Source organism: Bos indicus x Bos taurus, chromosome 17 (genome assembly GCF_003369695.1).
Source record: "Bos indicus x Bos taurus breed Angus x Brahman F1 hybrid chromosome 17, Bos_hybrid_MaternalHap_v2.0, whole genome shotgun sequence".
NCBI lineage: Eukaryota > Metazoa > Chordata > Mammalia > Artiodactyla > Bovidae > Bos > Bos indicus x Bos taurus.
In genome coordinates this window covers 7,630,468-7,651,129 of record NC_040092.1, presented here as the reverse complement: position 1 = coordinate 7,651,129, position 20,662 = coordinate 7,630,468, and the positions used below count along the sequence as shown (strand labels likewise).

The following is a 20,662-nucleotide window of genomic DNA, read 5'->3' as shown; positions in this document are numbered from 1 at the left end:
TTTGAAAGCTCTGAAAGTGGGCAGGAAGGGAGCCTTGGTGCCTCTCCATCTTGAATCGATGGGGAGAACACAGCTCTGAGGGGGACTTCCGGTATTGAAGCCTAAAAAGAAATCTGCACAAACAACATGAATGGAAATAAGGAATCTCAAAATGAAAGGCAATTTATAAATATAGCAATTCCTCTCCAGGTCCCTGACACATTTTTATTTTTCATCTGTCCCTTTTCTCTTCCAGACCTTGACTATTTGTTCAAACAATCTTTGCCATTGTCACAGCCTTGAATACAAAAAATACCCCATCCGAGGACTTCCTGGTGGTCCAGTGGCTAAGACTCTACATTCCCGTTGCAGGGGGCCCGGATTTGATCCCTGGTCAGGGAACTAGATCCCACATGCTGCAGCTAAGAGTTCATATGCCGCAACCAAGACCTGGCGCGGCCAAAATAAGTAAATATTTTAAAAATGTTCCATCTGTCACCCTCTCTTCAATGGCATTCTCATAAGCTCTTCCCACTTTCCTACGCAGACTCCACCACCCCACCCCTCCAACTTTCACTTTCAGAAGATGCAGACTAGCCCCTTACATGTGGCTGAGAGGCGTTCACCTTTTGGGGAGAATGTGGATTATTTCTGAGTTTTTGCCATGACTTCCATGGCAACCATCTTTTCTGATCACAAACTCAGGCCATGTAGTGTGAAAGGATTTTTGTGCCATTTGTGGGCAGGCTGGAAACCCGTGATCTGGTCTACCCGCTGACTTTGCAACTCTTTAGAGATTTCAAATGACTTTTGAGTCCTGCTGCTGCTGCTGCTAAGTCGCTTCAGTCGTGTCCGACTCTGTGCGACCCCATAGACGGCAGCCCACCAGGCTCCCCTGTCCCTGGGATTCTCCAGGCAAGAACACTGGAGTGGGTTGCCATTTCCTTCTCCAATGCATGAAAGTGAAAAGTGAAGTCGCTCAGTCGTGCCCGACTCTTAGCAACCCCATGGACTGCAGCCTACCAGGCTCCTCCGCCCATGGGGTTTTCCAGGCAAGAGGACTGGAGTGGGGTGCCGTTGCCTTCTCCTTTGAGTCCTGAGTGTTTTCAAATAAGGTCTATCACCCTAAATCTGGGATGTGTTCTTATTGCATATTGCAGCGGGATGGATAACACAGCAGAGGGCATTTTTGTGTATGTGATTTTGTCTTTCTTTAGATTCCTTCCGCAGAGTGCTTCCCCTATGGCTCAGTGGTACAGAATCCGCCCACAATGCAGGAGCCACAGAAGACACAGGTTCGACCTCTGGGTTGGAAAGATCCCCTGGGGGAGGAAATGGCAAATCACTCCAGTTTCTCGCCTGGGAAATCCCCTGGACAGAGAAGCCTGGTGGGCTACAGCTCCCGGGGTCTCGGAGTTGGATACGACTGAGTGACTAAGCACGAGCGTGAGAGTCCTTCCACAGTACACATTTTTAGACTCGGGACGACCAAGTTAAAAATAAATGAATGTTTTTGGGGTGAGGTATATGTGGGGAAAACACTTGATTCATAGTCAGAAGATTTCAGCCGTAACATTCCCCCTCACTAGCTTGAGATCTGACTCATTTTCCACATCTGTAGAATGATGGTAATCCAGGGGAGAAGGCAGAAGGTGCAGAGTCACTGAGTCCTTGACTCTTGATGGGATCTCCAAAAATAATAGCGGGAAGTGAATATTGCCACACGGCTTCTGTCACTTGCATTGTCCCCAGGAGCAGGTGAGCACGTCAGCTTCTCACACCCACACCTGCCCTGGATACTATTATTTCCTTCTCTCAGGCATGCTCTCCCTGGAGGTATTTTTTGCACACTGACCGCATGTCTGGTATGGTGCCAGACTCTGGGGATACAGCTGTGAACTGGACTCAGGACCCTCCTGGCCAGGAGCTCCCAGTCTGGAGGCAGTTGCCACATGCAGGATCAGCGCTGGGCTAGGGAGGAGCTAGGAGAGTTGGATAGCAGAGCAGGGAGGCGGTACCTGAACCCACCCTGGGACATCAAGGAAGGCTTCCTGAAGGAGGTGGCTGGTGCTGAGGTTAGCCAGGCAGGAAATGGCAGTGTAGAAGCCTGAAGGCAAGGAAAAGGATAGTGGGTCTCGTGACCCAACTAGGGTTCATGTGCTGAAGAATGTGAGTGAGTGTGAGGGACAGGCAGACAAAGGAGGAGCCGTCCGTCATGAGCCTGAAGCTGGGGAGGGTCCAGACCCTGCCGTGGGCCCCAGGGGAGTCTGATCTTCCTTCAGAGGGCAGTGGGGAGACCTACCCATGTGGGCCTTGAGCAGGGGAGTGGCATGATGAACCCTGTGTACTAGAGAATCCCTCTGGTTGCTGCCAGAACAGATTGGAGGAGGCGCCAGCAGAGAAAGTCACTTACCTGACTGTCCATGTGTCTTGCTTGTCTATGTCATTTATGGTCTGTCCCCACCTTCATCATTCAGCTCCATGGGAACAGGGCCTTCTATATGTTTTGTTCACTGCTGTATCCACAGAGCCTGACACATGGTGTGTGCGCGTGCTAAGTCGCTTCAGCCACATACGACTCTTGCGACCCTATGGACTGTAAACTGCCAGGCTCTTCTGTCCATGGGATTCTCTAGGCAAGAATAATGGAGTGGGTTGCCGTTTCCTTCTCCAGGGGATGGGATTAAACTCGTGTCTTTTACATATCTCGTGCATTGGCAGGCGAGCTCTTTATACCGGCTGAGTAGGTGCTCAGTACTTGTGTATTGGAATGAATGAATGAATGAATGAACTAGGGCCGCAGCCATGGGAGGGAGAGGAGGGTATGCACGCACTCCATTGACATTACATGTTGGTCCCTCTCCTACTGGGGTCTGTGAGTGGACCAAGTACCCGCGTTTATCACAGTCCTGCTCTCCTGGGGGCAACCCTTGCACGGGGTGCCACGCCGGATGGATTTGCAGATTTGGGAGGCCAGGTCACATTCCGGAAGATACTGGGAGATGTCAGGACTGGCTCCCGGCCCTCAGCAGATGGTGGCATTCCCAGGAAAACGGCACCCAGAGCTGGCTGAGTGAATGACTGTGAGCTCTCGGATCAGACTTAGGGGTGTAATTATGAGAGATCGACAACAGCTGTTAGAATGAATCAGCGCCTCCGAATCTGAGAGCGAAGCTGCCGAACAGTCCGGTTCTGAATGGAGGGGCTTCTCCTGCTCTGCCCCTTCAAGCTTCTGTCGGATCCCCTTGGAGCCTATGCGCTCCATGGCCGCGCCCCCAGCGTCCGATGCAGAGCCCGACTTCTAGAAGGAAGGTCAGAAGGGTGGAGGGATGAATGCTCTTGACCTGGGGCGCCTGTCTCATTTCAGCCGCTGTTGGTGTTGGTGACTCAGCTCCCAGGAACATGGTTTTTCCCTGCGTAAAATTGCAGGAAATGGGAATCTCAAACCTTGCAGATCAATTCAGGGAGATCGAGCCTGCGGACTTGGCAGGTTCAGGGACGGCAGAGGTCCACCCGCCGCCCACAGATCCAACGTGTCCTGGTCCACCCTGGCCTCCTGACCTCCCAGAGCTGCCCGTCTGTCCCTCTCCGAGCCAACCTCCACGTTGATTCGTAGAGAAAACCAGACACAGCTCATACCTCGTGTCCCTGCTTTCTCCAGGCTCTTGTTTACCTGACTCTGGCAACCGTGCTAATATATTTGAAAAGAGCGAGCCAGGCCACCCCAGGAAAAAAAAAATAGCATCTGTCTTCTGTGTGAGTGGGCTTCTGAAATGTTTTGGAAGAGACTAACATCTCTTAAATTAAGCATAACATATGTGATGCATTTAAAGCAAGATTTTAAAGCATGCGTTTCAGTCAGTCTCCTTGTATTTTACAACAGGTTAAAGGAAAACCTGAGACTCATGGGTTTCTAGGTTTGGGAAAGACATCAAAATATTATTTAGCCATCCACTACGGTGGTTTAAAAGCTCTTTCCCCACCCCACCCCCACTGTGTTCAGTGATTGATTGATTCATTCATTGATTCGTTCCCGCAACCATATTTATAGATCAGGCATCTGCCTGGCATTTTAAATGGAAACTTGAGAGGGAGCCCAAGATAGAAAGGAAATTACGGATAACAGAGACACCCTTCTGGTTAAGAAGGAAGTGGACTAAGAATCTTTTATCTTGTTTTCCCCTGTTCCCTCCCCTGCAGTCTGGCCCCTGAAATGGGTTCAGGGATCCCAAAGTTTCAGGCGACATTTATGAGCCATGGACCCTGCTTCAGCAACGATGCTCTCGGTGGTCCTTCCCAGGAAAAGCCGTACAGAGAAGCATCCATTCCTGCCACCTTCGGGCAGATGAGCGCGTGTGACAGTGTGGGGTTAATGCCATCACAGCAGGTGTCTGACAGTGGCCAGTCCCCGTCAGTGTCGGTGGGGGTGGGCCAGGCTGCCCAGCGGAGCTCTTCACAGCTCTTTGGTTCTGTCACTCAGTAGCATTTGACGCACGGCCACACCAGAGCTTGCCAGAGGAACTTGCTTACCTTATGTTCTAGACTGCTCAGTGCCACGGAACTCAGGACTCCTGCCCTTACTCAGAATCTTAGCAGTACCTGGGCAGCAGGGCCAGGAAGATAGCTCTTCATTTATTTATTCACTCAATAACGATGCGTTCAGTGCTCTTATCTGCCAGGCCACTGTGCTAGCTGCTGGGGTGTCCTCTGGGGACCTCCGTTGATATGAAGCGAGGCATCCTGCATTATGAAATATAACTGTGTATTTATGAGTCCTGCTGTGTGTCTGTGGGTCTCTGGACATGTAAGAGTACTGGGTTGGAGGCGGGCAGTGGTGTCTGAACTGTGACCTTGGCTGGGCCAGTGTCTGTGTGTAGCAACAGGAGCGTCTCAGAGAGCAGACACAGCATGTGCAAAGGCCCCAAGGAGGCGTGTGAGGACCTCCAAGTGCTGCTGAGCAGGACAGCCAGGGGCACCAGCTCCCGAGTTGGCCAGCTCCCGAGTGCTCATGAGTTACCTCCTCTAGGCCAGGGGAGTCTCCTGGGACCAGCACTCCCAACTCTAGGCAATCAATCTTCCTTTTTCTGTGTTCCCATGTCCCCCTTTATTTGCATGCGTGTTCAGTCGCTCAGTGTCTCAGTCGTGTCTGACTCTTTGTGACCCCACGGACCGTAGCCCGCCAGGCTCCACTGTCCCTGGGATTCTCCAGGCAAGAATACTGGAGTGGGTTGCCATTTCCTCCTCCAGGGGATCTTCCCCATCCAGGGATCGATCCCATGTATCTTTCAGCTGCTGCATTGGCTGGTGGATTCTTTACCATTGAGCCTCTTAGGAAGCCCCCTTTATTTAATTTTTTGGTTTATTTATTTTTGGCCACACCTTGCAGCACGCGGGACCTTAGTTCCCTGTCCAGGGATCAAACCTGTGTTCCCTTCTTTGGGAGCGTAGGATCCTAACCCCTGGGCCACCAGGGAAGCACTCCCCCCATGTCCCTCTTTATAAGCCATGTTTATTGCCCAGCATAGTTGCTTGTGTGTGTGTGTGTGTGTGTGTGTGTGTGTTTCTCACACAAGACTCTTAATTCCCTGAACAAAGGAGATATTTCTTATTCATCCTTCTGCACACAGTAGGTGCTCAATAAAACATGTTTCAGAGGAACAGGGGCGGTTTTTATTGAGCGCCGACTGCGGACTCTGCACCCTTAATGCCTACATGTATCCACAAGGCGACAATACTGAAAAGCTGACAGGAGCGCTGAGTTTTACAAGCTGGCAGAGATGCCAGCGGGATGCGATTGGAGCTCAAAAGCTTTCGTGCTGTCTGTGCCCATATTTTTGCCAGAACCCCAGAACTGAGCCTGTCGCCCTGTGTCTCCCCAGAACTGCCCGAAACTCAGCCTGCCAGGACCAGCCTACCCCTGTTGCCCCCCACCCCCCACCCCACCCCTTGCCGGCTTCTGCCAGGGGAGTGTGCAGACAGTCCCGTTCATCCGCGATGAGATACGATACTGCTCGCTTTCTCCGGCAGTCACACGTCTGCAGCCAGGACCTTCCAGCTCGGGTAAGTGGGGCTCTTGTGGGTTCTGCCAGGGAATCTTCTCTCTGTCCCCTGAATATCCTGTTCTTGTCCCATGTCTCACATCTGTGTCCCGGAGGTCACGGGAGCTGGCTCTAATGATGAGCAGTCCCGGTTTGGGGCAGGACTCTGTGTGCCTGTGCACTCCGCCCCGGGTCACTGCCGACGGATTCCTCCCAGGTTGCTCTCGATTTTCTGGTTCTCTGTTTCCATCCCTGTCTTCTGCCTCTGACCCCATCTAGACGGTGTTCTTTGCATTGGGAAGAAGGAATCAGTTTAGCACCATCGAGCGTGTAGGGAAGAGAAAAGATAAAAATCTGTCCGCCTTTCTTTCCTGCAGGCTGCTGTGTGAGTCAGAGCCGGGGGCAGCAGTGTGGGGCCCCCAGAAGGGAAGCGGGAGGCTTGCGTTGAACTAAAACACCTTCTACTTTTAGCCCATCTAGACGAGGGGGCAGGATGGGGGCAGTTTTGTAGGGAAACAGCACTGGCATGAAGGTGGGGTTTTTAGGGTAGGGGATGCATCGAGAACAGCAAATTGTCTGGCAGTTTTTACAACCAGAAAGGAACAGGACCTTACTGTTAAAAGGGGAGAGTTGAACGGATCCAGGACTTGAGATCCAGTTTCATCTGTGTGATGGTTGGCAAGTCGGACCACCTCTCTGGGCCCCATCCTTACAAAGGGAGATAAGGACAAGCCCTGCCTCTCAGGGTCTTTGGAGGATGGACCAGAGAGGTCTCCTGTCCTGAGAGAGCAGAGCTCATGGCTGGAGGAGCAAGGGGCTCGTGCCTGAGCCGTTGCAAAACAGGGGCTGATGATCACACCCCCGTCTCATAGGGTTGTAGGGAGGAGGATGTGATTCGTGAGACAGAGGGAGCCCTTGGCTTCCCTGAGGCCTGACTTGTGGTAACTCGCGTCCTTAGCTGATGATACTCTTCTTACTGAGACTCTGAAGGCAGTCAGCTTAAAATAGGTGTTCAGCTGAAAAGAACCCAAAGGCAAAAAAAAAAAAAATAGTAATAATAATAACAGCAGGTGGAGTGGAAGATGAAGATGGCTTTTTTCTTTTTTGTAAGACTTCTGGAAAGACTGGGACGGGGAAAGATAAGGGACGGTCTGGGGAGCTGAAGTTCTGAGGCCTTTTGCCAACTCTGTGACCTTGGGAACACCGGCTTTGGGTGTCTGTATGAGCTGGCGCTGGTCACCTGCCCTCTCTGTGCTTGGTTCTGAAGAGGGTGAGGATCAGCCTGACGTGCGCAGGCTCTGAAATGGGAAAATACTGCGAGGGGCAGGGACAGGAATCTCACCAGGGCTTACCCTGGGAGCCTGCGGTGTGCGTCTGGAGTCTGACCCAGGTTCGAAGCCCAACTTTGCCTCTTTTGTTCTCTGAGTGACTTCAGGTCAGTTACTCGGCCTCTCTCCACTGGTTTCCATATCTGTACAGCTGAGAGCATCGTTCGTTACCCTGAAAGCTGGCCTTGAGATTAAATGAGTTGGGAAAGTCCAAGTGAACACTGGCATGGTTCGGGCAGCCTTTGAGCTGGAATGAACTTCAGAGTCAGGCCTTTTAGTCCACTGACCTTGCCCAGAGCTGAGAGGTGCAGGCCACTGGCCCAGGCTTGCCCGGTGGTCAGTGGAGAGCTCTAGTCCAGACCCGGGGCTCCGGTCTCTTGATCTTCATCCATCTCCATCTCCCCCTCAAATCTCTCTGTTTCAACCCAGACACTGACTGAATCTTAAATTTACTTTAAAAATTTTTTTTAGTGGTTGCCTCTCCGTTTCTGACGTGCTTCTTCCCCATGGAGCCACAACCGTAACCATGGCGACGCGGGTGGAGGTCGGCTCCATAAGTTCCCTGACGGGGGTGCCAGGCCTGGGCGAGCTCTCCAAGGAGGAGGCCCTGACGCGGACCTACTTCCGCCAGGCTGGCGATGCCCCTGGGCCCCCCTCAACACTGCTCTTGGAAGGAAAAAGCCCCCTCAGGAGCCCAGTCCGCCTGCTTCCTCTGCCAAGACTCGCCCCCAAACCCTTCTCCAAGGAGAAGGCCGCAGACGTGACACCCCTGTGGCCCAGCCTGGCCAGGCCGTCTCCCGCCGGGGGGCTCTCCCAGGACGTGGCCTCAGGGCGTCTGAACGAGAAGATGCCGGGCCTGGCCGGGCAGGAGGCGGGGAGTGGGGACCGCCCGAGAAACGTGTCTCTGTTCCCTAAGGCCGCCATATCACAGCCCATGCCAAACCCCGTGATCTTCGAAAGCAACAAAGCCGGCCCCGCTCTGGGGAAGGGGGCTTGCGAGGCCAATGCAGGCATGTCTCAGGGACCCGCTTCCGCCCCCCGTCCTGAGGTGGCCGCCAAGCCTGCCCCGCCAGCCCGAAAGCCCGTGGGGAGCCTCCCCCGGCCAGCCTCCCTGCCTCAGGACTCCAGGACGGTGGCTACCCCAGAGGATACCGGCCCAAAGGAGCCTCTGTCAAAGGCCAGCAGCGTGGAGGACGCGGGAGGCACCGCCCCGGAGCCACCCAGGCCTCGCCCAAAGAGAAGGCCTGTGTCAGCCATCTTTACCGAGTCCATTCAGACTCCGAAGCCAGGCCCCAGCGGGGTGGCCGCGGTGGGGAAGCTGCCCCCAACCCCTCCCGAGAAGACGTGGGTGAGGAGGCCCAGGCCTCTGTCTGTGGACCTCACGGCCCGGTTCGAGAGCAGAGAGGCCTTGGCGAGGAAGGTGGCAGATGAGGCCACAGCAGGGCCCACCGCCCAGCAGCGGGGACCCGAGAGGCCGGACCCAGAACCCAGGGTGGACAGGGAGTGTCTGGTCAAAGCAGAGGCACCTCCACACGACCCGGATTCCGATTTCCTGCAGGTGGCCCAGAAGATCCAGGAACGGAAAGAGAGGCTGCTGTTGAAGCAGGGGGAGATGGGCAGCCTCAGAACCGCAGGGGGCCCGGCCAGGGTCACCCCCACCAGTGCCCAGGGTCTCGGGGAGGAGAAAGCCAAGCTGGACAGGGAGCCAGAGAAGGCAGCCAAGGACCCCCAGTCCCCTCTGCCCAGGCCTGGAAAAGGCCAAGACATGGCTGAGGTCAGGAGCAGAGAGGCTGCTGGAGAGACCCGGGTCGGGGGAGAGCAGACCCCCCGGGGCGGCGTGAAGAATCGCATTGGCCTGTTTGGGGAGGAGGGCGCCTCGGCCTTGGCAGCGGGGTTTGAGTCCCCACCAGCCACCCCTGAGTCCCCAGCCATCCCGCCGGAGCCAGAGAAAGCGGGCGTGAGTGTCCAGGAGCGGATCAAAGGCTGGGCCACCGAGAGCTCGGAAGCAAAGCCGGAGCTCAGGAGGAGGGTGGTCCAGACACGGCCACTGTCAGCGGACCTGACCAAACTGTAAGTGGGAATACCCCACGGGTTTCCCCCAGGCTCCAAGAGCCCCAGCCCCTCACCAGAGATCCCCCTCCACGAGGTGGAAGGAGACTGCAGGGCACCAGGCTCTGTACTGGGCACACTTGGTACCGCAGCCCTGAGAGAAAGTGGCAGTAGCCCCCATTTCTCAGATCAGGAGGCTGAAGTGTGGAGGATGGCACCGCTTCACTGTGCGTGCCAGCGGCAGGGCCAGTGACTTGAGCGGGTCGCTTTCCCCACCTTGAGCCTCGGTTTCTTCATCTCGTAAAGGGAAATGATGTTAAGGCCTGCATTAAAGGATTAAGGCCAAGACTCAGATACCGCTGGAGATCGCTCAGCCCAAGAGAGCCCTCGACACACTGTATTTATTAATAGTCCCAAATGATAGGATGAATCCTGTTGGTTAATGATAATTTTCTAAGCAGGGCCTGGCCCCTGACATCTCTTCCTCCTTTGTTTTTCCGCAAGTGGCTTCTCGGCTAAGATAGGGAGATGCCACCAGGGTGTGTCCCCAGCTCATTAATGGCACGCACGCCACCAACTTAGTTTGTCAGCAATTGAGCTTCCAGGGGGCGGGAGCTCTGGGCAGATTGCCCTCCCGGCCCTGGGAACCAGGGCGACCAGCTCGGCCAGAGCTGCGACCACTGGCTGTCAGCATTTAGAATGACCTGGAAAAAAAAAAAAATATCGATGCCTGACCCCCACCCCCAGAGACTCTGATTCAGCAGATCTGGAGAGGGCTTCTCATCTTGGTTTTTCAGAGTCTCCAAAGTAATTTTCATGTGCAGCCAGGCTCGAGGACCCCTGAATTCGGGCAACAGAGAAAGAGGGGAGCTCCCTGGCCACTCGGTGGTTAGGACTCAGCGCTTTTGCCAGGTTCAGTCCCTAGTCAGGAAGCTAAAATCCCGCCAACTACACGGTGTGACAAAATAATAAAACCAGGGAACAGAGGAAGGGGCACCACGTCAGGGCCTCACGCACCTCCCCTCCCTGAGTCTCCCGCCCCCCAGTCCCTCAGGTTATTCCCATCTGACAGGTAGGGAAACCGAGGCTCTGGGTTTAGAAACAACTCCTGCACAGCCTCACGCGTCCCTGGAGCCAGCCCTTGGACTGCTGCCCGTGGGTCAAGTTCAAGACGTTTGATTTGTCTCACCTCCCTCTTCTCTGCAGGCCCCCAACCCTGAACTAATCTTTCAGCCTCTGCTCCAGAGAACTCGGCAGAGATGGGGAAAAGTCTAGCTCCAACTCCCCTTTCTCTCGTTTCCCCTTTACAGCTGGGAAACAGGCCCAGAGAGTGATCAAGACTGGGCCAAGGTCACCCAGAAGCAAAGGCAAGCCTGTTCCCTGACACATTCCCTGACCGCCCACTGCCCCCGAGTCCCGCGGTCGGTCTGCAGTGGGGCTGCTGGCTGTTGTGGGGTTGCAGCCATTAATTATCACTCCTGGGGCATCTTCGCTCCTCTCTCTACACCCTCATGTAGCTATTAGGGCCTTGGGTAGCCTCTTATCTGACCTACAAAAGATGATAGGGAGGCGTTAATTATCCCCGTTTTATAGATGAAGAGACAGAGGCTCAGGTGAGGTCACGAGCCTGAGCCAAGCTCCCTCAGTGGGGAGGCAAGAAGGAGAGCTGGCACGAACACCCAGGCCCCTTCCCCCGAGCCCGGGGCTGCCGCCACCCCAGTGATGCTGTGCTTAAGGTAGGCTCTCTCCCTCCTGGGCCCGAGAGGTTTGGCGACTGGAAAGGACACGACCCATCTTGGAGGAAATGGGGCAGGGTTGCTCTGATGACCTCAGTGCTCTTCACCCCTGGGTTCCTGAACTGGTTACGGGGTGTGGGCTGGAGGGAGTCCCAGCTTCTGGCCGTGCACAAGTAACTTGGGTCTCTTGCGACAGGTTTTCCAGTGCAGCTTCAAGCAACGAAGTCAGATACGAAAAGTGTTTGGAGCTGAGCGGTGAGCTTCCCAGAGAACCAAGAGAAAAGGTAAGAAGCCGCTTGGCACGTCCTTTTTTTCTCCCAGTGGGTAGTGATACTTACTGGAAAAGGGGCTTTTACAATCTCGAAGATCCAGGAAAGACTCAGAAACCTCTCATGGACTATAAGACATTTTTTTTTTTCCTTTCATGTTGGGACTTTTAAAGTCCCTTCCGGTATGATAGACTGTGATACTCTGCTCTGTGTGTGTGTGTGTGTGTGTGTGTTAGTCACTCAGTCGTGTCCAACTCTTTGTGACGCCACGGACTGCAGCCTTACCAGGCTCCTCTGCCCATGGGATTCTCCAGGCAAGAGTACTGGAGTGGGTTGCCATTTCCTTCTCCAGGGGATCTTCCTGACCCAGGGATCGAACTTGAGTCTGCTGCATTGAAGGCAGATTCTTTACCATCTGAGCCATGAGGGATGCCCCATGATTTGCTGTTCCTTGGTGTTGCATACTGTTTGCAAACATAATTGTCAGGCATAAATTTTTGTCTGTGCAAACAGGAGGAGGATATGGCTTTCCTGTGTAAGAATGTCTGCTTTTTTGAGAAATTAATGAAGATTTTGAAATGTTGGGACTTCCCTGGTGGTCCAATGGCTAAGACTCCCAGCTCCCAATGCAGAGGGCCCAAGTTTGATCCCTGGTCAGGGAACTAGATCCCACATGCTGCAACTAAGACCTGGTGCAGCCAAATGAAATTTTTTTAAATGCTAATATAGGATTTCACTGGAGAAGGCAATGGCAACCGACTCCAGTATTCTTGCCTGGAGAATCCCATGGACGGAGGAGCCTGGTAGGCTACAGTCCATGGGGTCGCTAAGACTCGGACACGACTGAGCGACTTCACTTTCACTTTTTACTTTCATGCATTGGAGAAGGAAATAGCAACACACTCCAGTATTCTTGCCTGGAGAATCCCAGGGACAGAGGAGCCTATTGGGCTGCTGTCTATGGGGTTGCACAGAGTCAGACACGACTGACGTGACTTAGCAGCAGCAGCAGTAGCAGAGGCTTTCACTGGTGGCTCAGTGGTAAAGAATCCACCTGCCGATGCAGGAGACATTCGATCCGTGATCCAGGGAAATCCCACATGCCTTGGAGCAACTGAGACCATGCACTGTGAGTATTGAGTCTGTACTCTAAAGCTCATACTCCGAGACAAGAGAAGCCACCCCAGTGAGAAGCCCATGCACCACAGAGAGCAGACCCCGCTCGCCAAAACTAGAGAAAAGCCTGCATAGCAAGGAAGACCCAGCACAGCCAAAAATAAATAAAAATCAAAAAACGTTAATAGAAACCCCCTCAACTCCCCCCCCACCATTATGGCCCCAGCTCCTTTCCTCACCCCCTCATTTGTCAGCTAGGAAAAGGAGAAAAAAATCACCAGCAATTAAATTGCTTAGAAAGTATTTTCGGTTAGTCTATTTAATTTTTTTAAAAAAATCTCACAAAATAACTGCTGGGTTTCATGGGTTTGTGATTGATGCTTTCTGAAATTTCAAGTTTTTCTTTTATTTATTTACTTATTTTTAATTGGAGGATAATTGCTTTACAAGGTGTGTTGGTTTCTGCCATACATCAGTATGAATCAGCCTTAAGTATATCCACAGGTCCCCTCCCTCTTGACCCTCCCTCCTGTCCCGTCCTGCCCCTCTAGGTTGTCACAGAGCCCTGGTTTGAGCTCACTTTTTTCTTGAACAGCTTTATTGAGGTATAACAGACATAGAGTGAACTGGACATATTTAAAGTGTAAAAGCAGGTGAACTGTGACTTCTGTGTACATCTGTCAAGCCGTCATTACCATAAAGACAGAGGACATTTCCAGCACCTGCAAGTTTCTTCTTTGTAATTCCCCCCCACAGCTGCCCCCTCCTCCCCCAAAGCAACTACCAATCTGCTTTTAGTCACTATAGATTCATTTGCATTTTCTAGATTTTAATATAAATGGAACCAATGCTCTTTTTTATTTTTTTTTTGGTCAGATTGATTGATATCTCTTCTCCACTGTTTATCTACATGTATATATGTATATACATGCACACACCCCTACAGTTTTTTTAAATAGTATTTTATTATTCCTCCTTCTGCTTTTCTTCCATCAACACAACAGCGTTTTAAGTGTCCTTAGATCTTAGGACATTGGGAGCCACCCTGTCTCTGTAGGTCCAAGTGCCTGTGTGGTAGTCAGCTGTTTGCATATATCAAAATTTATTTAGCCCTTCAGATGAGCATCTAGGCTCTTCTGTTTCACTGACAGTTCTGTATGAACTTTCTTGTTCAGGTAGGCTTGTGCACGTGGGCAAAGCAGGGATTCTGGGAGGAAACCGGCTGGATGAAAGGAAATGAGTATCTTAAAGTGACGGCAGACGCACTGAATGGCTCAAGAGCGGTGCCCGTTTGTCTGCTCGCCAGCGGGGCGAGAGTGCCTGTTTTCCCTCACTGGCTGTGTTCAGTCTGTAAGACTGGATGGCTTCTCACTGCTGTGATTTCAGTCACCTCACCTCTTCCTTTCCATTTCAAATCCTTTGACCTATATTGGATTGTTTCGGTACTTCCCTGGCAGCCCAATGGGGAAGACTTCACCTCCCAGTGCAAGGGATGCTGGTTTGATCCCTGGCCAGGAGGGCTGAGATCCATACTCTAAATAACCTAAACCATAAAACAGAAGCAGCATAGTAACAAATTCAAAAAAGACTTAAAAAATGGTCCACATCAAAAAAAAAAAAAAACTTCATTGAATTTGTTATAATGTTGTAGCAAACTTTTACAAATAAATATTAAAATTTTTTTTTTAATCTTTAAATAAATGGATTGTTTCTTTTTGTTTGTTTTCCCAGCCAAAGGACAGGCATGGCGTGGAAGGAACATCTGTCACAAGAAGCCCCTGGAAGCCTGGCCTCCCCAGGGAGAAACCCAGACAGACAGAGCGGAAAGACAGTTTTGACCGCGTCCCCGGCGGCGCTCGGGGTGAAAGCGCGGTGGGGGCCCGGAGCCCTTCCGAGGGCACCCCAGATGATGATGGAAGCTTCCAGACCGTATGGGCCACGGTGTTCGAGAATCACGTGGAGAAGCATACCATCACCGCCCCCTCGGGACGCAGTCCCTGGGCCACGACCCCCGCGGACCTGGCCAACGTCTCGGAGCCCAGATCCAGACTCCTTGGACCCAGAAGCTCTTTCCCGCAAACCACAGCCCTAAAGCGAGAGTGGCTGGAAGATCCCGACCTGGAGCGAGGCGGAGGGACCGCCTTCTCCAGCGGTGAGCCCAGACAGCATCGCGTGTCCTCCCTGCTGGGAAGGCACCCTGGGGGCGAAAAGGGCAGCCATCACCCCTTCCTCAAGCTCCCGGAGAGCGCCCCCGCGCCCGAGAGGGTTGAGCCCAGGTACGATGTCGTGCACGCCGTCGGGGAGCGCGCGCACAGCGAGGCCGTCTTGACGGCGCCCGAGGAAAAGGCCCTGACTCTCCGCAGCAGCCGGTCTCGGCCCCCGCCCTCCCAGGAGGTCACCCATGCCATGACTCCCGCCGACCCCAAGTGCAGGCCGGAGGGCCAGGTGGGGTCCGTCCAAAGGGCCAGTTTGATCTGGGAAGCCCGAGGGACCCGTGAGGTCAGCGGGCCAAAGCCCGAGTTCCACCGAGAGCCTAAGGACACGCATGGAGGCAGTTGCCCGTCACCCAGATGGACAGGCGGGGTGGCCGTGAGCTGGCACAAAGCCGCCGTGGGGCTCAGCGAAGGGAGAGGCACAGAGCCGAGCCCCGAGGCCGCCTCTGCGAGGACTACCCTGGAGGCCCAGCACCCGGGGACTGAAGGAGCCGGAATCCAGCCGGGGGAGAGGGCTCCGCCCCGGGGGGCGCCTCCAGAGCCTCTTCCCAGGGCCAGGGATGAAGCCGATGACTCTCGAGTGCAGCTTCAGGCGGACGTGCTGGGGCAGACGGGGCCCCTGGCCATGGCTGGCAGCCAAGAGCCCGAAGCCAGGAGGCGGAGGGTGAGCCCTGGCGACCAGAGGCTGGACAGATGGAGGCGGCGGACCCTGCCCCATGACGTGAAGTTCGATGAGTTCAGCCTCCTGCCCCCAGAGCACTCGTCCAGGGCGGAGCCAAGAGGGGACCACCTGAGCCCCACGGCCCCGGGTGCCTTAGGAAAGCCCCAGCTACTCCCGGGTCGGGAGGGGACCCGGCAGGGGAGCCCAGGTACGTCACTGGACTGGGTTCTTCCTGCAGCAAAGCAGGGGTCGCCTGTAGAACCCAAGGCGACTTTTTTTGCTGTGACCTATCAGATCCCCGACACTCAGAAAGCCAAGAACGTGGTTAGGCCGGGGCCTGAAAACTGGACAGAACCTTCTAGAAAAGCAGCCCCACCCCTATCCCCTCTTTCTTACACCCCTACCTCGGTTCCTCTGAACCGTGAAGAGCTGCTGGAGACCGTGGGCGGTAAAAACCGGGCCCTGGGCAGAGAACGCGAGCACACAAGCTTTCCAAAGCCGACAGAGCATCCGGCGTCTCTCGGGGACAGGATTCTGGGTTCCCCCGGTGAGAGGATCTCCGACGCCGATGCCGTGTGGGTTCGTCGGGGCCCGGAAGGCGGCGGTGGTTTTCAGAACGGCTGGAAGGACAGCGGGAACAAGACGTCCCCTGGCGGCGCTCCCCAAACACCCCCGGCTTTCAGAAGTCCCCCGAAAGCCAGCGAGCTCCTGGTCCGAAGGAAGACGGAAGCGGTCAGTGAGACGTTCCCAGGTAAAGCCAAGGCCGGCTACAGGTCCAGCGTCCTCGATATCGATGCGCTGATGGCCGAGTATCAGAGGCCGCCAGCCGGAAGCCCGCGGGAGGCTCAGGAGTGGATGGCGGGTTCGCCTGCAGAGCTCAGGGGCTCGGACCCCGAGAGGCCCGGGCCACAAGATGAGGCGGATCAGAGACGGAGGAGCCTAAAGGAGCGCCCGGAAGCCGAGGCTCCCCAGAGACAGGCCAGTTTTGCCGAAACCAGCCCTGGTTCCACTCCTGGCTCCGGCAAGTACCTGGCAGAGACGCCGGGGGCAGCCACGCACAAGGTCAGCTCTCCCCTCTGGGGCGCGCCCCACTCGGCTCCTCCTGAAAAGAATCCAGGGGCCTCTTCGGGTCCTGCCGCCGGCCCCCGGAAAAAAGGCTCGGGGATCCCTGAGGATGAGAAGAAGACCTTTGTTAGTAAACATCACAGCGCGAAGTGCCAGCATCCCTCGGCTGAGTCAAAGCCTGCCACTGCCTGGGTTGATCCAGGCGGTGGGGCCAGTGTGCAGCCCAAGTCGTCCCCCGCCGACCAGAGGAAAGGGACCCCGAGGAAACCCCCGGGGAGGGGCGAGGAGAGCGGTGTGGTCCCGTGGGCCGACCACCTGCGGGACTTGGGAAGGTCACCGCTGGATGTCAAGAGGGCCTATTCGGAGAAAGGCCCGCCTCTCAAAATCCGAGAGGGCCTGTCCATCATGCAGGAAGCCAGAGAGAGGAGGCAGGAGCAGCCCAAAGGGAGGCCCAGTCTCCCCAGGGAGAGTGCGGAGGCTAGAGACACCAAGACAGGGCTCTGTCGGCAGGAGTCGGGGAATCGAGACAGTCAAAAGGTGAGTACGAAGGCTGTTGCAGTTTTCTCAAATGCCGGTGAAACACGCAGGCCAGAGGCCTCAAACTCAGGACCTGCGTGGGCCTGGTGGGCCTGGGGATGAGTGGAGTCAGGCGGGGCATGAGGTGCTAGGGAGTGGTGGGGCTTGTGGCTAATGGACTGCTCAGCCGTCTCTGAAGGGGGCAACCTTTGCACAGTCCCAGCTGGCTCTCAACAAGTGGGGAGAGGGGTCCTGAGATGGCAGATCTGATTTATCAAGAGAATTTGAAAGATCCACATTTTGGCCAGTAGTCCCCTCCCCCGTCATGAAATGGGGACAGTGTATTTAAAAAAAGAAATGCTGTTTTGTTCAAACAAAATTTGTCTGCCAGCTCTGTGTACAGCCGTGGGGTTATCAGTTTGAAACCCCTGTCCTAGAATGATGACACTAGGTATCCTTTATTGAGCGCCTGTTGTTGCCCAGTATGCTGCACCAGGTCCATCATTGTATCCCAGACTCCAGTACCACGACTGACGTTTCGTGATCATTCACGGGGAAGTTGTTGAGTGACGATCTTACGTGAGCCTCAGGACAATCCACGAAAGAGGGATTGTCTTGGTTTGGGTTTCTCCAGAAGCAGCCACCTGCGGGATGTTTCAGGAGGTGATCCCAGAGGAACTGGGCGGGGGGACGGGGGGGAGAAGTGAGGCAGGGAAGGGAAGGCAGGTGATAAAGCTGTGGGCACCTGAGGCTCGTTCTTGCTGGAGACCCGTGGGGACTGCACAGGTCGCCTCTGAGCGATCCTGTCCAGGGGTCAGGGGACCTGGGGCATTTGTTTCCACATTTCCCTCTGTCCTCGCCTGAGGCTGCGTCTGGGGCTGTTAACATTCAGATTCCTGGTGCCATGCCCAGATGCGGAGAGGAAAATCCTCACGCGACACTGGCGCGTATTTGAGTGTCGGGCAGGGCGCCCATAGCGTCTGCTGCAGGTGCGATCGTCTTGTTCAGAAGAGGAGAAGCAAACACAGGCTCAGAGAAGCTCAGTAACTTACCCCACATCACACAGCACCAGCGCAGCACAGCTGGTGTTTGCACCCAGGTCTGACCTGATACCCGAGCCCTTGGGATCACGGAGGTGGGGAAGAAATCTGAGGCATGGAGTGTGCCCTCGGGAAGCTTTGATCTCTGTGCAGAGGTCAGACATACATGGGAGGTGAGAGCATCCTCGGTAGGAGCACAGTGTGGGCAGAGGTCCAGAGGTGAGAAAAAAAACAGTCTGCTCTGTGGCCAGTGTGGAAACTGACTTAGGGCCCCTCCAGGTCACCCCCCCCCCCGCCATTCCAACCTAGAAAAGGGAGGTTGTGGAAATTAAGTGATAGGAGAATTCACCTGAGGTTCAGAGTGGCTTTGAACCCACGTCTCTTTCAGGGACCACATTCGGTCTTGTGTTGGAATCTCCGCTCTGCCACTCACGGGCTCCGCTGTGTGCAGAGCAGGTGCTGGCTTCCCCCAGCCTCAGTTTCCCCCTCCAGAGTTAGGAGTCAACAGGGATTCCTTCCTTGAGGCACTGCACTAGGCGGGAAGGAGATAAGGCATCCAGCATGGGCGGGCGGGCCGAGGGCCCCGCAGATGCGCTGAGGGTTTCACCCCCCACCCCGTCCAGGCTGTTGTGGGAGCCCGCAAGAGGGAAGAGGCCGTGGAAACGCGACACTTCATCTGTGTGCCAGCCCCGGCTCAGGGGCCTCATGGAGTGGCCCCCAGCCCAGCCTTGGACGCCCGCCCGGGGTGCCAGGGCCCCAGGAGCGCTTGTTGTCAGGGGATCCGTTTTCTCACCACGGGGACTGGGAAGCCTTGGAGCAGCTCCCCGTTTCTCTTCTCTCCTGCCCGAGGATCTTGGGTTCTTGACATTTAAAACATAAATAAGGGTAATACTGAAGGGCAAAATATTGGCTGTTGAAGATTCAAACCCAAGTGGCTCAGTGGTAGAGAATCTGCCTGCAATGCAGGGGGCCCAGGTTTGATCCCTGGGTCAGGAAGATCCCTTAGAGGAGGAAATGGCAACCCACTCCGGTGTTCTTGCCTGGGAAATGCCATAGACAGACAGAGAGGAGCCTGGCGGACTACAGCCCATGGGGTCACAAAGAGTCGGACATGACTGAGCACACACAAGCACACCAGCATATAATGTGTGTAAAAGCGTGTCCCCCCTCGAACCCTCCTTTCCTTTCCAGTTCCCCCAGATGCAGACACGGCTAGGATTCTTAATCTCCTTGGAGACTTTCCGACGCTCCAGAGTGGCTTATAAATCAATATATGCATTGATTTTATAATTGTATGTTTCTTCTTGCAAGGATAGTGAATGCTTGGGCAAGATTTTAAACGTCATGGAAACATAAGGTTTGGGATGGAAAGCTCCCCCAAGTGAGGAGTTTGGTGCTCTGGACCCACCCCTCCAGCCTTGTTGGTGGTTCTCAGCCGTTTGGACAGCTTGGCTCCCAGGGCATGTTTGGCAAAGTTTCAGGCATTTTTTGTTGTCACAACCAGAGGAGAGTTTGCTCCGGGCATCTCAGTGGGTAGAGACCAGGGAAGCTCCACCACCTCCTACAATGCACAGGACGGCTCCCAGCTCAGAGAATCCTGCTGCCCTGCTGCCCTACGTTCGACGTAGTTTCCAGGCTGAGGGACCCTGGTCCCAGCACAGATCGGTCAGCGCAGCCTGTCGTACGGAAACAAGGCAGCATTCTACAGAAAGTCTCACAACTTGTTCAGTTCTTTCCCCGTGCATTTAAAAAAATTTTTTAATGCTTTGTACAATTTTTTAAAGATTACCGTCGGCTTGCAGTTATAACAGAATATTGGCTGTGTTCCCCGTGTTGTCCAATACCCAGTTGAGTCTGTCCTATGCCCAACAGCTTGTGCCTCCCCTTCCCCTACCCTCATGGTGCCCGCCCCCGCTGCCGCCCCACTGGCAAGCACCACTTTTCTCTGGATCTGTGAGTTTCCCTCTTTGGGGTTATACTCACTGGTTGGTTGTATTTCTTAGATTCCACATACAAGTGACATCATAGAGTATGTGTCTTCTCTGTCGGACTTACTTCGCTAAGCATGATACCCTTCAGGTCCATCCTCGCTGCTATAAATGGCAACATTTCATTCTCTTTAATGGCCGAGTAATAGTCCCTGTGTGTGTGTGTGTGTGTGTATACACACATAGATGTACCTCATCTTCTTTACCCATCCATCTGTTGATGGGCACTTAGGTTGCTTCCATACCTTTGCAGTTATAAATGGTGCTGCTAGAAATATTGGGGTGCAGGTATCTTTTCGAGTTAGTGTTTTTTCATATATACTCAGGTAGCGTGCTTTTAAAAATTCCAACAGTGAGAAACAGTGCGTTCATCATCACCTTAATATTTTTAATGGCTGCAAAGCAGTTTGTTATGCGACTGAGCCCAAGCTTTTTTATCAAGGCTCTCGCAGATGTACCTTTGGGTTGATTTGAGTTCTAGGGCCCCACCGAGCATCTTGAGGCACATGTTTGCTTCCTGGGATGACGATTTCTTGATTGACAGCCAGTTCTGCTCATGGGCCCCGCCATGGGGTGTGATGGCGATTAAGGTGATTCTTCCTTTCCTCTCTTTCCCTCGCTCCCTCTTTCTTTCTTCTTTTCACTTAACATTTATCAAAACTTT

General features: G+C 54.2%; 1 protein-coding gene across 2 annotated transcripts in view; it reads left to right on the top strand.

Annotated features, from left to right (window-relative positions):
- Nucleotides 1-20,662, top strand: part of KIAA1671 (KIAA1671 ortholog) — a 172,904-nt gene that overhangs the window by 31,450 nt on the left and 120,792 nt on the right. For both annotated transcript variants that reach the window (XM_027566467.1, XM_027566466.1), the window contains exons 2-5: nt 5,859-6,039; nt 7,817-9,415; nt 11,327-11,414; nt 14,247-16,991. In XM_027566467.1, coding sequence (XP_027422268.1) covers nt 7,872-9,415; nt 11,327-11,414; nt 14,247-16,991 — 4,377 coding nt within the window. In that variant the 5' untranslated portion in view covers nt 5,859-6,039; nt 7,817-7,871. The remainder of the gene's footprint in view (nt 1-5,858; nt 6,040-7,816; nt 9,416-11,326; nt 11,415-14,246; nt 16,992-20,662) is intronic.